The 18,542-nt window shown below is 43.5% G+C and overlaps 1 protein-coding gene across 4 annotated transcripts in view; it reads left to right on the forward strand.

Moving 5' to 3' along the window:
* AFF3 (ALF transcription elongation factor 3) overlaps window positions 1-18,542 on the forward strand; it is a 466,113-nt gene that overhangs the window by 413,939 nt on the left and 33,632 nt on the right. For all 4 annotated transcript variants that reach the window (XM_074965024.1, XM_074965032.1, XM_074965041.1 and 1 more), the window contains 3 exons: window positions 1,861-1,985; window positions 5,162-5,363; window positions 8,580-8,701. In XM_074965024.1, the coding sequence (XP_074821125.1) occupies window positions 1,861-1,985; window positions 5,162-5,363; window positions 8,580-8,701 (449 nt within the window). The remainder of the gene's footprint in view (window positions 1-1,860; window positions 1,986-5,161; window positions 5,364-8,579; window positions 8,702-18,542) is intronic.

Genomic DNA, 18,542 nt, shown 5'->3' on the forward strand with positions numbered 1-18,542 from the left:
GTAGAGATAGCGCCTATGTCATCTCAAGATGTTAGCAAAGGGCCCAATCCTGCAAATGCTCTGCATACAGCTATTCTGCTGACATCAGCGGGAGCTTAATTTATGTAAATTCATGATCCATTTGGGCCGACAACTTTTCTCAGTTACATCAGTGCAATCCAGTTTAACTCAGTGGGGTTGCACAGGTATAACTGAGTCCAGAATTTAGCTCAATGTCTGTTCTGCATCCACAGATGCCATCTCTAGCAGCCATTGCACTAGCCAGCACTGTTCCCTCTAAGCTGTGCGCGTGTGCGCACACACTAAACCCCGTGCACATGGCGAAACACTGCGCGCCAAAAAAATGAAATACTACATTGAAGCCAGGTCGAAATATCATTTACGGGTGACTTTTGACATTGTTCACCCGCCATCTATCAACACAGCCAGATTCTACTAGCTGACAAGGGGGGGAAGGGAAAGGAGGTTAAATTTCCTTTTTCTAAGAATTTTAAAATGACATTTATAAAATAACATGGTGTAAAACTATTATCATCACAAATTGCAGATTAAAACTTTTTAAATGTATAAGCATTTTACTCACTTGGGCACATTTGCCTCATGGCGCACAAATTTGAACTCTGCTTCAAAAAGTTGCACAGAAGAAATTTTTTGCGCACACGGCCTATCAAAAATTAGAGGGAACATTGCTAGCCAGTCCCTTTGTGAAGATCTGACCCCAGGAACCATTATGAACACAGCCCAGACATCAGACAGAGACCCACTGAGCTTCTCCTGTTTCAGAGGAATGTCTGCATTTCATACAGTATGCATTGCCCAGGAAGTAGCATGCAGTAATAATGGGAGCGTGACCAGGAATGGTCAAAGAGTAGCAGAAGCAAAAGCATAGCTGTGCCACTATGACATAGGAAGGGTTATTGTGATATTGCCATGTTGTATACCCAACAGAAGACAGGGAGTCACGATGAAAAAGCAGAATAAACAGCATAAGACAAGGAAACAGCATGTCACCAGTTACAGATGAATGTCATAAGGGTACAGCAGGCAAAGTGGCATAAACAGAAACAGACTTAACCACTGCAACTACCACCATTCCCCTAAAACATGGGTAAACTAGAGACATGACCACAAAGCATGTACTAAGGATGTAGGATGATTGTCATTCCTAATGAATGAGAGCCAAGCTATAGACACAATACTAATGCCTTAAAAGCAGCCCTGATTGTAATGTGTAAAACAGACAGAATGCTGTTGCCATGCAGCAAAGCAATAAATGAAGCCCACCCAAAGGGTAACAGGAGGAACTCAATCACTCATGGAGATTGGATGGGTGCTAACAATGGAAATGGCTATGGAGTTCATAGGAAGGAGGGGAAAGTAATAACAGTGTCTGGGGGGATCCTAGGAAGGAGAGAGATAGTAGGACATATGAAACAGTGACAAGGGACATGGGACCCATGGAAGAAAGTAGGAGAGAGAAAGAAATAGAGTGAAAGGAAACCAGGTGTGGGTTTGAGGAAGAGATGTAGAGGAAATGGACAAAAATGAGGACATAAAAAGATAATGTCTAGAGATGGAAGGAGAGAAAAGGTTAAAAAAAATTGTCACATTTTCTTTCCTACTCCTTTGCTTGCAGGTTGTCTCTTAAGATTTTAAGCGTTTCAGGACAGTGAACTATCTTGCTGCATGTCTGTATAGTCTGTGGACTATATAAATAAAATTAAATAATAATAGTTAATACTGGGATACACCAGAATACAGGCCTTAATTTCCTGTAATACGCAGCAATCATTTGCTTCTGTACGTGGGACTTGTGTCACCTATAAAATTCAATAGATGATCATTTTTCTCGTCATTCAGTGTGAAAATGAAGAAGAGGACAGGGAGATCAAGAAGACTCATTTAGAGCGAGAGTGTTCTTCACGATTAATTGCCTCTGCCCTAGGTATTTCAACAGCAAATCATTGCAACAGGAATGAACATAGGTATGCATTTGCCTTGTTATTTAAAATTCAGTCTCCACAATTAACTGAATCATAATGCAATATGTTGTTTGGCATTTGATGGAATAGATTTTTTTTAATTATCACATTTTATGTGTAAAAATTATCCTTATGCGTTTTCTCTCTTTTTTTGGTGTAGTGAATGAGTTAGCTGCTCCTGACATAATTGTACTAATATTTTTGTTCTGATACATAAAGAAGTTGTGAGTTCCAAGTATTTGGATCCTGGATTAAATAATTATAGCAACAACAGAAGGATAAACTGAGACAGTACAGTATTCCTTGGCATCAGTTCAACTAGGGTTACCAGCCTTAGTCCTTTTTACCTCCACCACATTGTTATGAGTTTCAGAATTAGAGCTTGCTTATATACTTCAGTTTAAATACAATAATTAATCTATGTACTCTGAGGACAAAGTGAAGAAAAGTACTTGAATTGATGCCTGGAATTCTCAACTCTTGCATACATTAAGGACCAGACAATCTAAAGATTACAGGTAAGTAATTTTCCATACTATTTGGTATGTGTAGGACACACAAATTTGTGTGACTATAAAAACAGCCAAATTTCCAAAGGATGCAAAGCATGAAATGAGTGATGAAAATCCACCAATTTGTTTGCAGAGATTTGTGCAGCAGCCATACTAGCAATCAGTCATCTCAATCATGCCTGGTTTCTTCAGAGATTGCCAGCAAGCAATTTGAGTCATGTATCTTCTTAGAGTTCAGTTGCATGCTGCTTAGTACATGCAGGTCATTGATATATTTAAAAAAATCCTTTTTCATTATATTTTATAGTGCAAGTGCAAAGAGGTACCTTGTAATTTATATAACGTCTAATATTCAACAATCATTTGTATTTCTTGTATTCGGTTATGTGTAGGTATTTGTCTTCTTTTCATCACTGTAGGAACTGAACAGCTCTTATTTATAATATTAAACAAATGCAAAGGAGCATCTCAAACGTGTTTTGCATATTCAAAAATATACATTCAGCTTCTCTGTCATCCTATAACTCAGATACATTACATAAAGTAAAAATATCACATGTAGTAGTGTATTTTATTGTGGTTGACTGGATGCATGTATACTATTCCATGTATGCTATTACCAAAGTATCCTACATTTTACATCACATACATTCTCAAAGTGATTGTCGTAGTCTGACATGTTTAGCATTGTTTGAGCCAGTTTTTTCCTGGGGTAAATTCCACACCTTCTAAAAGTGCTGTGTGTCACATGTAATGCATGCAGGGTTTCCAATAGCAATTGTATATCAAAAAGACAACAAATAAGTTCTTAAATGCTCCCTTCCCCTCACTCCCCAATTCTCTTTTCCCTCCCCTCCCTCCAAGGTATTTATATGGCTTCTGTTACCATAGCATCTCCCAATCATTAATGTATTTATCCTCACAACATCCCTGTGAGGTCGGGCAGTGTTGTTATCCCCATTTTACAGATGGGGAACTGAGGCACAGCAAGACTATGTGACTTGCCCAAGGTCATACAGTAACTCATACAGCAGAGAACTGAACGCAGGTCATCCTGAGTTCCATGCTAGTACCCTAACCACTTGACCATCCTTCCTAGTGCTGTTGCACTTCAAAGCAGATGTAGCTTCTTCAGCCTACTTTAGCCTCACCCCCCTGATAATGATGTATGAACCCAGCTGACCAGGGCAAAGCTTCCATTTGAAAAAAGGAAATAAAGTTGGAGCATCAGCAAGGGGCTCCTAAATATTCAAAATTAACAATAAAATCTGTTGTTTTTCTTACCAAAAAATCACTATTGACATTTGCTCACCTTGACTCTCTCATAAGAAGTGTAAGCCATTGAAAAAAAAATTCCTTTAGCCACACTTTAAAAGTACTGCCTTATGAGCTCATGAAGGTCTAAAAAGTTCTAATAGTGAGCTATGGTTTCTGCCACCTCAAGTTTTTAAAGACTCGTAAGATAAATGAACAAGTGTTTGGGAGCCAAATGTTTAATTAGTTCTGTTCTCTGAAATGATGTGGTAAAACAAAGTGTATTTTGTATCATATTCACTTTTGCAAGGACATTCAGGGTGTAGTTTCTGATACTGTATCTATAAAGAAGTGAGAAATGTCCTTACAAAGGAATAGGCTGGATTGAAGAGAATGTGGCAGGGAAACATATTGTATTAACAGGTTTCAGAGTAGCAGCCGTGTTAGTCTGTATCCGCAAAAAGAAAAGGAGGACTTGTGGCACCTTAGAGACTAACCAATTTATTTTAGCATAAGCTTTCGTGAGCTACAGCTGTAGCTCACGAAAGCTTATGCTCAAATAAATTGGTTAGTCTCTAAGGTGCCACAAGTCCTCCTTTTCATATTGTATTAAAATATTCTGTCTACTCTTAATCACAAATGTAGGCTCAATGCAAAGTTATCGCTCTTAAAAAAATGTATACTCTATGTGTTGCTTTAATTTTTCATTTAAGTATCTTCTTCAAATTAGCACATGAAAAGTTTCTTTACAGTTTATTGCTACTGTTGCCACCTGTTGCTCTATCTGTGGCTTCTCTAAAAAAATGGCTTCTCTAACACGGCTTTCCCTTTTAGAAGATGCAGCAGTAGATATTTCCTTGTTTCCATTGTGAGAATGCTTTTCTTTGTCTGTTACACTAGCACATATTTCTTTGTCTTCAGAACCTGCACCAAATTACCGTAAACTGAATGACCAAGGCCTGGTCATTGAATTCAGAGACATCCCAATCGTCTTCTAGCACATTCCCTGTTTAATTCACATATGGTTTTATTGCTATGGCTTGTAAATTGTCACCTGTTATTGTGAAATAGGACTCTATAACCTAAACTTACACTTTAAAGCCTCATCTCCTTCTCCAAGTAACCCTTAAAAGACAGTGAGGAATTGCCATTTATCTCCTTATTTTTTCAAGTACTTTGACATGGACTTTATAGTAACCCCAGAATGACAATTTACCCTGGAGGGAAAGAGAAGAAACATGATCCAAATTTGTAAATGAACTCTTGGTGCTGATATTATAAAGTTGTTTCCAGACATCAGTAGACTTCATCCTGCCAGCAGGTTTTAAATTCAAAGTTTCGATAATATATAAAACATTTACCTTTCTCAAAGCCAGCTTTGTGACACTCCATTACTGTAATTTCCATTTCCAGCTTGGCGATACCAATAAATAAAAATGAGAAAATGCTTCGGTCTCCCATCTCACCCCTCTCTGATGCATCAAAACACAAATACTCCAATGATGATTTAACTTCTTCCAGTAGACCTAATGGCAGCAGCCTATTACCTTCCATGTCCTCCAGCAAAAAACATAAGAGTGAAATCCAGCCACAGCCACATCCTGCAGACTGCAATGTAAGTTTATGTTGTTGATCATAGTATAAAACCCAGCTGATTTTTCTTCTCTTTGTATCACTGCTCATACAGCCCTTGATATTTCTGCAGAATATCATGGAAAGGAACATAATAATGAATGTCCCATTAAGTAAGATTTTTCCATTGGGGAAATGGTAAGACATAACAGGATTAAAAATGACCTGAAAAATAGGAGGTGGAAGGAAATCCACAGAGCAGGTAAGTACACAACCAAGGTTTGCAAGAAGTAAAGCACAGGCAAAAAGTAAGGAATTTCATGTTTTGCAACTCAGATGTCCATAAACAGAAAAGTTGTACAAGAAAAACATGCTGCTGATCTTGGCATTCTGAACTGAAATTGTGTGTGTTTGCATGCCTGAAATCATTTTCCTCATAAATATATTTCCAATAAATGAACAGACCTGTGCATGAAATGACAGAGGTGTCAAAATAGACAAGAGCTCCAATCCTGCCTTTCTTGAATCATTAGATTCCTGAAACAGGAGCCTTAGGAGTAAAAGGAATGCAAAATCAGCCCAATGAACAGTAAACTAGGAAGCTCAACCCAATATTTCCTCTGTGGAGAAAACCAGTGCAAACCCTGAAGCTCCACATACAGGGAACAATAAAGAGTGCTACTCCTGCTGCATCATTCTTCCCCTTCCATCAAAGGCTCCTCCTCAGAGTTGAGGCTCTGTGCATGGGAAAGGGGAATGGGCACTCTCCATGCTCGACTTCCCACCAGTGCCGCCCCAAAATTAATAATAATCATGGACTCGACAATAGCTTTGGTGCACACCTGTTCCATTTTTGGAACACCTCAGGTAGGCGAAGTGGGTCTGTGGTAGCGTGGCACCCAGGTAGCTGTGCTGTCATGCAGTCAAGAGGCACCTGTTGGGGGCTGATGATGGATTAGAGGAACAGTGCCTTCATGTGGATGATCCTGCTCTTCAGCAGGTCCCTAGAGATCTGCAGCCTTTCGAGGACACAAAATTGGTCGGTTTTGTGAGCAAAGCTTAATCTCAGCATTTCCCTCTTCAGCAGTGAAATGAGCCACAGGAGACTACATGAGGAATTCTGTTGCATGATCTTTTCCTGCATAGAGAACAAGGTTTTAGCCATTATACATTCCATGAAAAGGAAGAAGAAATAATAAGAGAAAGTATTGAATATTTTCACCAAATATATTCTTTATTATTATTAATGTCTTGATGCATTACAGCAGGGGCGGGCAAACTTTTTGGCCTGAGGGCCGCATTGGGTTTTGGAAATTGTATGGAGGGCCGGTTAGGGGAGGCTGTGCCTCCCCAAACAGCCAGGTGTGGACTGGCGACTGCCCCTCACCCCCAGGACTCCTGCCCCATCCAACCCCCCCGTTCCCTGTTGGCCCCCCCCCGGGACCCGTGCCCCATCCCCTCCCCTGTTCCCTGTCGCCTGACCTCCCCCGGAACCCTCACCCCTGACTGCCCCCCGCCGCCCCATCCAACCCCCTCCCTCCTTCCTGACTGCGCCCCCCGGGACCCCTGCCCCCATTCAACGCCCCCCATTCCCTGCCCTCTGACCGCCCTGACCCCTAACCACACCCTCACCCCCTGACCACCACCCCGAACTCCCCTGCCCTCTATCGAACCCTCTGCTCCCTGCCCCCTTACCGCGCTGCTTGGAGCACCGGTGGCTGGCAGCGCTACAGCCGCGCCACCCGGCTGGAACCAGCCGCGCCGCCATGCAGCACAAAGCACCGGGTCAGGCCGGGCTCTGCAGCTGCGCTGGCCCAGGAGCTCGCAGCCCTGCCATCCAGAGCATTGTGCCGGCGGCACAGTGAGCTGAGGCTGCGGGGGAGGGGGAACAGTGGGGAAGGGGCCGGGGGCTAGCTTCCCAGGCCAGGAGCTCAGGGGCTGGGCAGGAGGGGCCCACGTGCCATAGTTTGCCCACCTCTGCATTACAGGCTTCAAGAACCTACATCTCACAGCAGGAAACTGAACTTTAGCCCAAACCCCTCAAGTCACTTCTGCTCAGGGAACACTGGCCTGTTCCAAAAAGGCAGATTTGCAGGGAAGAAAGGGGGGTAATGAGGTGGGGAGAAAAAGTAAATATTTCTGATCTAACTTTGAGATGTTTTGTCTTAAATGTGTTGTTCTAAATTAGGTAAGTGTTTCTAGAGTCTCTCACACTTAATAAAAAGAAATAAATAAAATTAAGTATTTGAAAAATAGGCTATATACAAGGCCTTGAAAAGGCATTTTTAATATATTGGACTGACCAATTTCTCTTCCATCATGACGTAAATGTACATTTTTAAACACCTAAGTTTAGAGGCTGGTTTATGAACTCATTTAGAGTTATAATTATTTGATATCTAGAAAATAATTTAAAGTCCTTCAAAGATAAATGTGTTGGAAATTAGAAATAAAAAGTGATTGCTTTATGATCCACACCCTTAGCTAATGCATTCCACTCTGATTTTCTGCATAGCCTGGAAATGCTCCATTTGGTCAACATTTTAATAATCCTTATAATAAAATTTTTATGTATCTGGTTATTCATCTGAAAATTATCCCACTGAACTGATCTGGATGTCCCATACAGAAGTTGAGAGCTCATGAATTGTAAATGTCAAGGTTGGTTTTGTTTTAGCAAATCTGCCCATCTGGTGCCTAGCTGCCATGACCAAGTGATCGTGTGGATTACTTACAGAGAAAGCTAGGCAGTAAGTGGTGGTTAGATCATGGAGCTTTCTGTTGAGACCTTCATTCCATTTCCTTCTTTTGTCTGAAGCAGAAGGAATTTTATTCTGTTGCAGTTACTGTCAAATAACAATAACAGCCCAAACTGGTGGAAAGTTACAGCAACAAAACAAAAAACCCCAAACAGTTTGGACATTGAAACGTGGCTTGACATGCAGAATAACCACAGCTGGTCTATGATTTAATAACTACACTCATCGTGTTATGGCCCTTCAGCTAGTGACTAATAATTCTGTTCTGTTCCTTCTGCATATCACCTGAAATTCTAAAGCCCTTTACCTATAACTATGCGCAATATCTGTGAATCTGTGGCTATCAGTGACAAGCTAGTTATGTGTACTCCCTGTTGAAATAGTGAGCACACTAACTTGCAATTTACAGCACAATGCAGACAAATTTTCATAGTTTATTAGCTGCTATTTCTAACTCAGTGATCAATTTCTCAATGTGTTCTGTATTGTTTGTTGTCTAGAAAGCAGTTCACATCAATTCAGAAAGTGTTCTCTGCAACAAGCCACACTCCCAAACAGAGCCTTGGCCATCTTTATCCAGGGCACATAAAGACTGCAGAACAAAGCTCATCTTTGATGATATGTAAGTACAGATGCCTTTTTTTAAAAAAAGCAATTTAAGTGCAAATGTTTTTTTATGAAATAAAAATAAATCTTGCCCAACAGGAGCTCAGACATGGCCAATGCCATCATAGTAAGATATATTTCAGCACATTACATTGTAAATTGAACAAATTGTATAATTCCTGTTATTGTTACTGCAAGTTACACATCTACTTCTCCAAACACTGAACTAGGACTGTACACCGTCAAGTTTGCTAAGAGGTCATTTTGTTTTGTTTCTTGTGTCTGAAATATATTTGTATCCAGAAGTTGTGTTGTTTCATTGTGTTTTTTAACAAGGTCACTTGCTATTTATAGTCACAGCAAGGAAAAATGAGGAATTGTGCTGGTTTTGGTATTGTAAAGCCAAAACCAAAGGCGTTTGACCCTGTTTATTCAAATCCCCCATCCCTCCTTATAGTTCAGCGGATTTTTAAAACGGCTCCAGTTTGCTGTCATCTCTCATTTAAAGGATTTAAAATTGCTTCTTCATTTTTCAAGGTACTTTACTGTGTTATATATCAAAATAAAGCTTAAATTCCCATTGGTTCAAATAGACATGTTGACTTGTAATGACCTGATCTTCGTATATTTACCTTTCTGAATATGAGGGGTGTGATACTGTGTAAATTGCAGCCGCCTCCCCAGACTGCTTTTCCCCGGGAAACAGCTCATCAGTATGGATTAGAAGACAAAATGCAATCAGAAACAGTTACAATACAACTGTTGTACCTCACTCTGATTCCTCCTCAACCTGCTGATAAGAAACAGTGTTTTTTCCAGAATGCTGTCACAGGAGCTAAAACTGCTTTTTTCACTATCTCTATCTGCATCCGATGAAGTGAGCTGTAGCTCACGAAAGCTGATGCTCAAATAAATTGGTTAGTCTCTAAGGTGCCACAAGTCCTCCTTTTCTTTTTGTGAATACAGACTAACATGGCTGCTACTCTGAAATCTATCAACTCAGAGGCTTTTATCACTTGCTTCTTCCATTAGTGATACATGTGAGATTTCTGACAGACATCTGCAATAAAACTCCTTAACCTTTTCAGAGAGAGAAATACAATAAAAACTGTTCCTGTGTAGTGCCTTCCATGCAATGTGTCCCTAAGCAATTTGCAGCCCATAAAAAATAAAAAAATTAAAGCAATCTAAAAAGCTGAATTAGATAAGCAACAAAAATCAAATATATCTTAATTTTGTGCTTACAAATAGTACAATAGGCAGTTGCTTTTTCTAAGTAAAGGATTTCTACGCCTATCCTCTTAGCCCTTTGTTTATGTATCACCAGAAGCCCTTGACCTTGGATCCCAAATTGGTATGTATGGAGGTCACTAAAATGTGGTGGATTAGACTGATTGTAAATGTCCAAAATCAACAAAATTGACTCACACATGAGAAAGATCAAATTAAAAATGGCAAACAGAATTTTTCAGATTCCTATGGTACCACATCATGGGATTTGAGGAAATGCAGTACATAATTTTGAACCTACTGTAGTACCCCTAATGACAACATTTGCCCCAAAATTATGTCCAGAGAAAATTTCATCTGTTAAAGCACAAAACTCTGAATTGCAGTAATCCAGCCTTGGATTATACTGTCTGTTTTAATCAGAGATCATAGTATGAAGAGACTAAATCGCACATATCTGATTTAAAACAACCACTCTCATTTGTTTCAACCACTCAAGAGCTCTTCACTTTGTTCCCAACTTGTTTTCTTCAGATCACTGAAAACAGTTGTATCTAATGATAAATTGGATCACAAGTAGGTCAGTGAAAAGTATCTTGTTTAGCAGAGTACCTATTGTGGATACTGTATTTGCATAAAATAAAGTATTTAAAATGGCAAGCAAAATCCTGCTTTCCATGGTTTTCCTGCATGTTCTGAATATGCTTCAAGACATGCTCTACAAATTACTTTGGGAAGTTCTGTGGCCTGTGTTATGCAGGAGGTCAGACTAAATCATCACAATGGTCTCTTCTGGCCTTGGAATCTATGAATCTGACATGTCAGGCATACAAGTGACATATAAAGGATATATGGGGTTACTGTTTTCCAGTTTGTGTACTTCAGTTAGATGTACAGGATTTTTTTAGCCATTTGAGACTTATACTACTGTATAAAGAGAGAGAATTTTAGAGGCTGTGTAATAACATTGAGGGTATGTCTACACTGCAATGTAAGCCGTGGGTTAGTGGGACTCAAGTCAGCTGACCTGTGTTAGAGAACCTGAGGTTTGAGTGTCTATATTAATTCTCAACCCTATGTTAAGAATTTTCTAGTCTGGGCTTGAAACAGTGAGGGCTCTGGCGTCCACACTCAGCACACAGACTCGAGTCAAACCAACCACATCTCAAACTCCCAAAACGTGGCTGTTCTAGCCCTTTGCTTGTGGTACACTGTGGGAAAGGTTTCCTGCCCACCCTGCACATTACAGGAAGTTTGAACAGCCTGCCAGCGCAGCCTGCCACACAACATGGAGGAGACCCCTTTTCAAGAAGTTCTCTTGCTTGCGTTTTCACTCCTGTGTCAGGAAACGGGCAGAGCTACCATGACACACTGATGGGCGTTTCGACGGCGTTTTCTTACCCAGGAAAGGCACCTGAGAGCATTTTGGCTGGAGCAGGAGAAGGACAAGAAAGCAGAGGAGGGAAGAGCTCCCAGCGGCTGATGCTGCTCATTACACTCGCTATAGCCGCTGATGCTCCCTGCATAAACCAGCGCTTGTGGCACAGGCCCACAAGCACAGACTGGTGGGAATCACATGGTCATGCAGACCTGGGATGACCAGCAGCGGGTCCAGAACTTTCACATGAAGAAAGCTTACGTTTTTAGAGTTTTGAGTAGCTTGCCTTAGCCCTCCAGGGTAAAGACACACGCATGAGGCACCGTTGGAGATGCCCACAGACCTGTTTGGATGCCAGTGGCATCAATGCTGTCTGCATTACTGTAGCTTGCTGTACTCTACACAATCTTTGAAGCCAGAGGTGAGCCATTTCCCCCTTAATGGACCTATGAGAAGCAAGGGGCCACTGAATCAGTACACTCAGCCAACAAGTGCAGCTACCACAGCTGGAGCTGGATGCACCTGGGCAACAGAGATGCTTTGTGCTCCCACATTATGGACTTGCATGGTCCCATGGAAGAGGAAGATTAGTACTTCTATGAATGTGCTTGTGGGGGTTGAAGCTATTTGGTTTCAGGGGGTGTCAGTGCTAGGGAGAGATAGGGCTTGATTGCCATGCAAGGGAGTTATGAATGATATGACAACTTACAAAAAGGGTGGGATGATTCACGGTATGGATTCATATAAGGAAGTGATTGAAGAGTGGATTGCTGTACGTACTTCCTCATTGTTCCTGAACATGGATTTAGCTTGTTTATTTCAATACTGATTGTATGATGAGGTGCAGGGATAGCAATAAACTTTCTGATGACATAAAAAACTTTATTTGTAAACTTGTGTTAAAACAGTACAACTGTCACCCACTGCCAGGCAGGGTGGTTGCTATTACAACACCCAAACACCAGTTACAAAACAACATTTCCAAAACGAAACAAAAGTAGAGGAAAAGTGCAAACAGGACAGAACCCCCCCATGTTGCTGCATGTCATAGAATCATAGAATATCAGGGTTGGAAGGGACCTCAGGAGGTCACCTAGTCCAATCCCCTGCTCAAAGCAGGACCAATCCCCAACTAAATCATCCCAGCCAGGGCTTTGTCAAGCTTGACCTTAAAAATATCTAAGGAAGGAGATTCCACCGCCTCCCTAGATAACCCATTCCAGTGTTTCACCACCCTCCTAGTGAAAAAGGTTTTCCTAATATCCAACCTAAACCTCCCGCACTGCAACTTGAGACCATTACTCCTCGTTCTGTCATCTGCTACCACTGAGAACAGTCTAGATTCATCCTCTTTGGAACCCCGTTTCAGGTAGTTGAAAGCAGGTATCAAATCCCCCCTCATTCTTCTCTTCTGCAGACTAAACAATCCCAGTTCCCTCAGCCTCTCCTCATAAGTCATGTGTTCCAGTCCCCTAATCATTTTTGTTGCCCTCCGCTGGACGTTTTCCAATTTTTCCACATCCTTCTTGTAGTGTGGGGCCCAAAACAGGACACAGTACTCCAGATGAGGCCTCACCAATGTCGAATAGAAGGGAACAATCACGTCCCTCGATCTGCTGCCTACTTATACAGCCCAAAATGCCATTGGCCTTCTTGGCAACAAGGGCACACTGTTGACTCATATCCAGCTTCTCGTCCACTGTAATCCCTAGGTCCTTCTCTGCAGAACTGCTGCCTAGCCACTCAGTCCCTAGTCTGTAGCGGTGTATGGGATTCTTCCATCCTAAATGCAGGACTCTGTACTTGTCCTTGTTGAACCTCAGATTTCTTTTGGCCCAATCCTCTAATTTGTCTAGGTCCCCCTGTATCCTATCCCTACCCTCCAGCGTATCTACCTCTCCTCCTAGTTTCGTGTCATCTGCAAACTTGCTGAGGGTGCAATCCACGCCATCCTCCAGAACATTAATGAAGATATTGAACAAAACTGGCCCGAGGACTGACCCTTGGGGCACTCCACTTGGTACCGGCTGCCAACTAGACATGGAGCCATTGATCACTACCCGTTGAGCCCGACAATCTAGCCAGCTTTCTATCCACCTTATAGTCCATTCATCCAGCCCATACTTCTTTAACTTGCTAGCAAGAATACTGTGGGAGACAGTGTCAAAAGCTTTGCTAAAGTCAAGGAACAACACGTCCACCGCTTTCCCCTCATCCACAGAGCCAGTTATCTCGTCATAGAAGGCAATTAGATTAGTCAGGCATGACTTGCCCTTGGTGAATCCATGCTGACTGTTCCTGATCACTTTCCTCTCCTCTAAGTGCTTCAGAATTGATTCCTTGAGGACATGCTCCATGATTTTTCCAGGGACTGAGGTGAGGCTGACTGGCCTGTAGTTCCCAGGATCCTCCTTCTTCCCTTTTTTAAAGATGGGCACTACATTAGCCTTTTTCCAGTCATCCGGGACCTCCCCCGATCGCCATGAGTTTTCAAAGATAATGGCCAATGGCTCTGCAATCACATCTGCCAACTCCTTTAGCACTCTCGGATGCAGCGCATCCGGCCCCATGGACTTGTGCTCGTCCAGCTTTGCTAAATAGTCCCGAACCACTTCTTTCTCCACAGAGGGCTGGTCACCTCCTCCCCATGCTATGCTGCCCAGTGCAGCAGTCTGGGAGCTGACATTGTTCGTGAAGACAGAGGCCAAAAAAGCATTGAGTACTTTAGCTTTTTCCACATCCTCTGTCACTAGGTTGCCTCCCTCATTCAGTAAGGGGCGCACACTTTCCTTGACTTTCTTCTTGTCCCCTATCCCCCAGTTCTTCTTTCCCCATTTTCCATATGCTTGGTACCAGGGAGGGGGGTTCAGGTGTCCACAGGAGGGGAAGTCAGGACGGAGGGCTGCGTGGGGTTTAGTTTGCCCTGCCCAGCTGCTCCTGGGGCCCAATTGCATGGGCCACTCAGATACGGAGTGTTCCAAGCTGTTTCTAGACCAAAGGGACGTGACAGAGGAACCATGCCATGGTGTGAGAGAGGCAGCAGGAGCCGTTACTCTTGCATTCATGATGTAGATGAGCCGCTTAAACAGTTCTCTCTGTTGAGCTCTGTCCTCCTCCCTTAACCGCCCTTCCTGTTCCAGGAACTGTGTAGCAAGTGCCTGCTCCCTTGCTGAAACCCTGTCCTCAAGCTGTGAAGTGAGCCTCAGCCTTTTCTCCTGCCTCTCGGCATGCCCTTTCTCTAGTCATAAGTCCTTCTGTTTCTGGTACTGAACCTGCTCATTGGCCCTCTCCAAAACTTCAACCATCAGTTCATCACAGAAATGCTTCCTTTTGGAATGGTCCATGAAGGTATGTTGGGCCAGGCTTGTGCTGCGCTGAGGGCAAGGTGGGGAAGTACAGCAGCCAGGTAAGGTCCAGGGGCCTGCAGGACAAGAAACAGGGTTATTGTCTCACATAGCTCAGTGGAGGAGTGCAGAAATAATTCTTGTGGAATTTCAAGGACATAAAGTGTTCCATTTCACAACTGAACTGCAATATATTGTGAGAGGGATGCTTCAGTCCACAGAATCTTCCTGGACACAGCCTGGTTAATCTCAGCTAAAGTAGTGCAGAGACAATGGTAAGTTAAAAATTCTAAGCTCACTTGGTTTTACAAAAAAATGCATAACTGTTTGGGTTTGGGGTAGAATGGTCAGTGGTCTTGCTACAAAGCTTTCTCTATTATTTCAGGCCTTACACATTCTGGAGGACTTAACTGTTCTTGTGGTGCCATGTTGGCAAAGGGAAATATTATTCCATCCTGCTGGTGGGAAAGTGATAGTACATGCAGTCAAATGTATAGTGATTGAACAGCATATCTATGAGTGGAGTGGGCTGGTCAGCTACTGAGGTGGCCCTGAAGAATACATCCTTCACCACAGCGTGGTTACCTATGTGGAGTTCCTGCTTCAGGAAAAGTTTTCAACTATCAGCATCCAGGATTGGCTCAGAATTCATGAGAGAATCAACAGGATGCTGCATTCGCTTTCCACCTGGCTTACCCTGTTATGGCTTCGTGCAAACATGCATACCTCCACAGCCTTCCTCCACCCCACAGCCAGCACATTTTTGGACAAAAACTGAAACCCCAGTCATTTGTCACCTATGGGCGGCATGAATTACCTCTAACTGAAAGGGACTCGATTTGGAAATGGAAAACATTTCCTCAAACACATGCCCAGAGTTCTCTGTTTCCAGGCGGCTCCATAGACATTTGAGTGTTTACATAGCAGCAAACCTAAAGACACAGCTGTGTAATGCTATTATTTTTAAGAAATAGGAATTCCCCTAGTAAAAATCTGTGCCTTCCCAGTAAAAATACTCTTTAAAGGTGCACTTTACTACAATCCATTATTAGCAAATACATACTGCTAACCTAGGTCTCTCATAACTTTTGCATTGGTTCATAGAGTAGAAATCCCTCCCATTATGGTATCAATAAATATTAGCGTGGAGCCAGAAACTTACCAGGCTCAGGGGTGGCTGTGACGGGTTCCCCCCAGGGTGCCACCTGGAACTGGGGTACCACTGAGCCCCCCAACCCACCAGTTTGGGCTCCCTTTACACTGTACAGCTGTGACAAGCTGCCCAGACCACATACAGGTAGGGACACACCCAGCTGCAGTTACATGCAGACGCTGTGACCAGCCCTGCATGGGAAGGCTCCAATTAGGGAACTTCCTAGCTACTCAGGCACACACCTCCATTGGAGGGTAAACCCCAAATTATACTATCTTGCGCTGCACAGGGAACTGTACAGTGTAAGCTCATGAAATTCGCCCCATCCCTCAATGTGGACAGGAATACACAACAGCTTTCTGCCCTCAGTTATGACTCCCACACACTGGTTTTAAACAAAGCAAAAACAAATTAACTACAAAAGATAGATTTTAAGTGATTATAAGGGATAGCAAACAGATCAAAGCAGATTACTTAGCAAATAAACAAAAACGCAATTTAAACTTAATATACTACAAGATTGGATATGAATAGAAAATTCTCACCCTAAGAGATGGTACAAGCGGGCTGCAGGTTCTTAAGGAGCAAACTGCACTTACTTTACAGCTTGGAATCCCTAGGTGTTCCATTCATAGGCTTAAAATCCCTTTAGTCTGGATCCAGCACTTTCCCCAGTTCAGTCTTTGTTCCTCAGGTGTTTCCAGGAGTCTCTTTGGGTGGGGAGTCAGTGAAGAACCACGGTGATGTCACTCCCCTGCCTTATACAGCTTTTGCATATGGTGGGAACCTAAGTTCCCTCTAAGCTGCGCAGCTGTGCGGCCGTGCAGCAGGCTATAAAGGGCCACGCAGGTGTGCAGCCACAGGGGTCTGGGGAGAGGAAAGAGGTAGGCAGGAAGGGGAACAAGTTGGCGGTGTGCAGGGATGCCGTGGGGAGAGGCACTTCTCCCCCGGCCCTGGAGCTGCTGCTGGCGTGGAGAGGGCTGGGGAGAATCCCCTGGGGCAGCCTGCACCCCAAATTCCTCAGCCCCAGCCCCACCCCAGAGCCCTCACTCCCCTCAATACCCCAACCTCCTACCCCAGCCCTGAGCACCCCCCACACACACTCCGAACCCCTTGGTCCCACCCCTGCCACACATCACCTCCATATTGGTGCACATAACAAAATTCAATCCGCACATAGATGTAAAAAATTAGAGGGAACGTTGGCGGGAATGCTTTGTTTCAAATCTTGGTTCCCACGCCAGTCAGTGGAAAAATACTGACATCCCAAGTTGGAGTCCAGCACCAGGTGACCTGGTCACATGTCCCTGTAGTGTCACACCAGCCATTACTCAGAGGCTGTCTGTAGTATCCTCAGGAAGGCTCCCCAGGTGGGAGATAAGGTTCTCCTAAGGCCTATTGTTTCTTCCTAATGGCTCATGAACCTGAATGGGCCCTTCCCAGCGAGCCATCTAGACTGAGAGCCTTTTGCCTAGTGGATGTTGTTCATTTGTAACTACATTTTGAAATACAGATACATAGTCAATATTCATAACTTTGGATACAAAAATGATACATGCATACAAATAGGATAATCATATTCAGCAAATCGTAACCTTTCCAATGACACCTCACATGAATTATTTGTAATAAAATACATTATGATTATGTCATAATCATATCATAATATCACTGTGAAGAATATGGGGTGCAGTGTCACAATGGCTTCTGTCCCTTTTGTGTCTGCTGCAGGCACAGGAGCAGAATATTCCTCAGGGGGTAGTCTCAAACAGCTCCTCCAAGTATAGACCCAGAATTTGCTGCTTCAAAGCCTGCTCTGGGACCAGTTTCAGCAACAGAGTCAGAGCTCAGTGGGTGCCTGCTGCTGGCTCCGATCTGTCCCCATGCTGGATTCTGGGGCCAACAGGGCACCATCCTGGCTGAGCAGGACATCATGCGCTATAGTTGGCTCTGTCTGGGTGCAGTGCCCAGCACCCGGTCAAACTCCTCATAAAATGGGAGCTGCCTGAGGTATGGTTCTGGTCCCTGGTCTTCCAATTCTCACTCTTGAGCTGCTTAATCCACTCCCTGCACTGGCACCGGTTTGCAAAGCTGCCGGCTCCTTCACTGTCTGCTGGTATGCGTGATCATTCCTGGTACTTCTACTCAAGTCCACAGTTGTGCTAGCCTCAGACCAGAGATTCACCAAAATCTGGCTGTGCTCCGATAACCATGAAGCAGCGCAATTTGCAAAGGGCTTGTTCTGTTCAGTCTCCATTGCAAACACAGAAGGCTCTCTGATGGTGCGTTTGCAGCTCAGTGGTCAGAAGACAATGGAAGGGTTAATGCTGACTCACGGAACTGCTGCTGTACACCCAAGGGGGTGGTTTCTGTTTTCACCTGAGTTGATTGGAGAGTCTTGGGATGGAATGGACAAAGGAAATTGGCCCATGGGCTTGTGGAATACTTTTTGAAGACTCCCAGAACCTGATTCAAGCGGGTTGAATCACTGCACAGCAATAGAGCTCTGTTACCAGGGCTGTCGCGTCTCCCAGCTCCAAAGCATGCGCTGCCACACCCAGTCTTTTCTAGGAGGTTTATTTCTTTTAACAAGGGTTATCAAACACACAGAAAATGGTTTAACCCTATTCTTGGCCCCAGGCTTCAGGGCCACCCTTCCCAAGGGTCTCTGGCACTCTAGCTCCTAGCAGCTTCACAGTCTCATCCAGCTCTGCTCTCCTCTTGGAGCAACAGAGATGCTCCTTGCTCCAGG

The sequence above is a fragment of the Natator depressus genome, chromosome 1 (assembly GCF_965152275.1).
Source record: "Natator depressus isolate rNatDep1 chromosome 1, rNatDep2.hap1, whole genome shotgun sequence".
Lineage (NCBI taxonomy): Eukaryota > Metazoa > Chordata > Testudines > Cheloniidae > Natator > Natator depressus.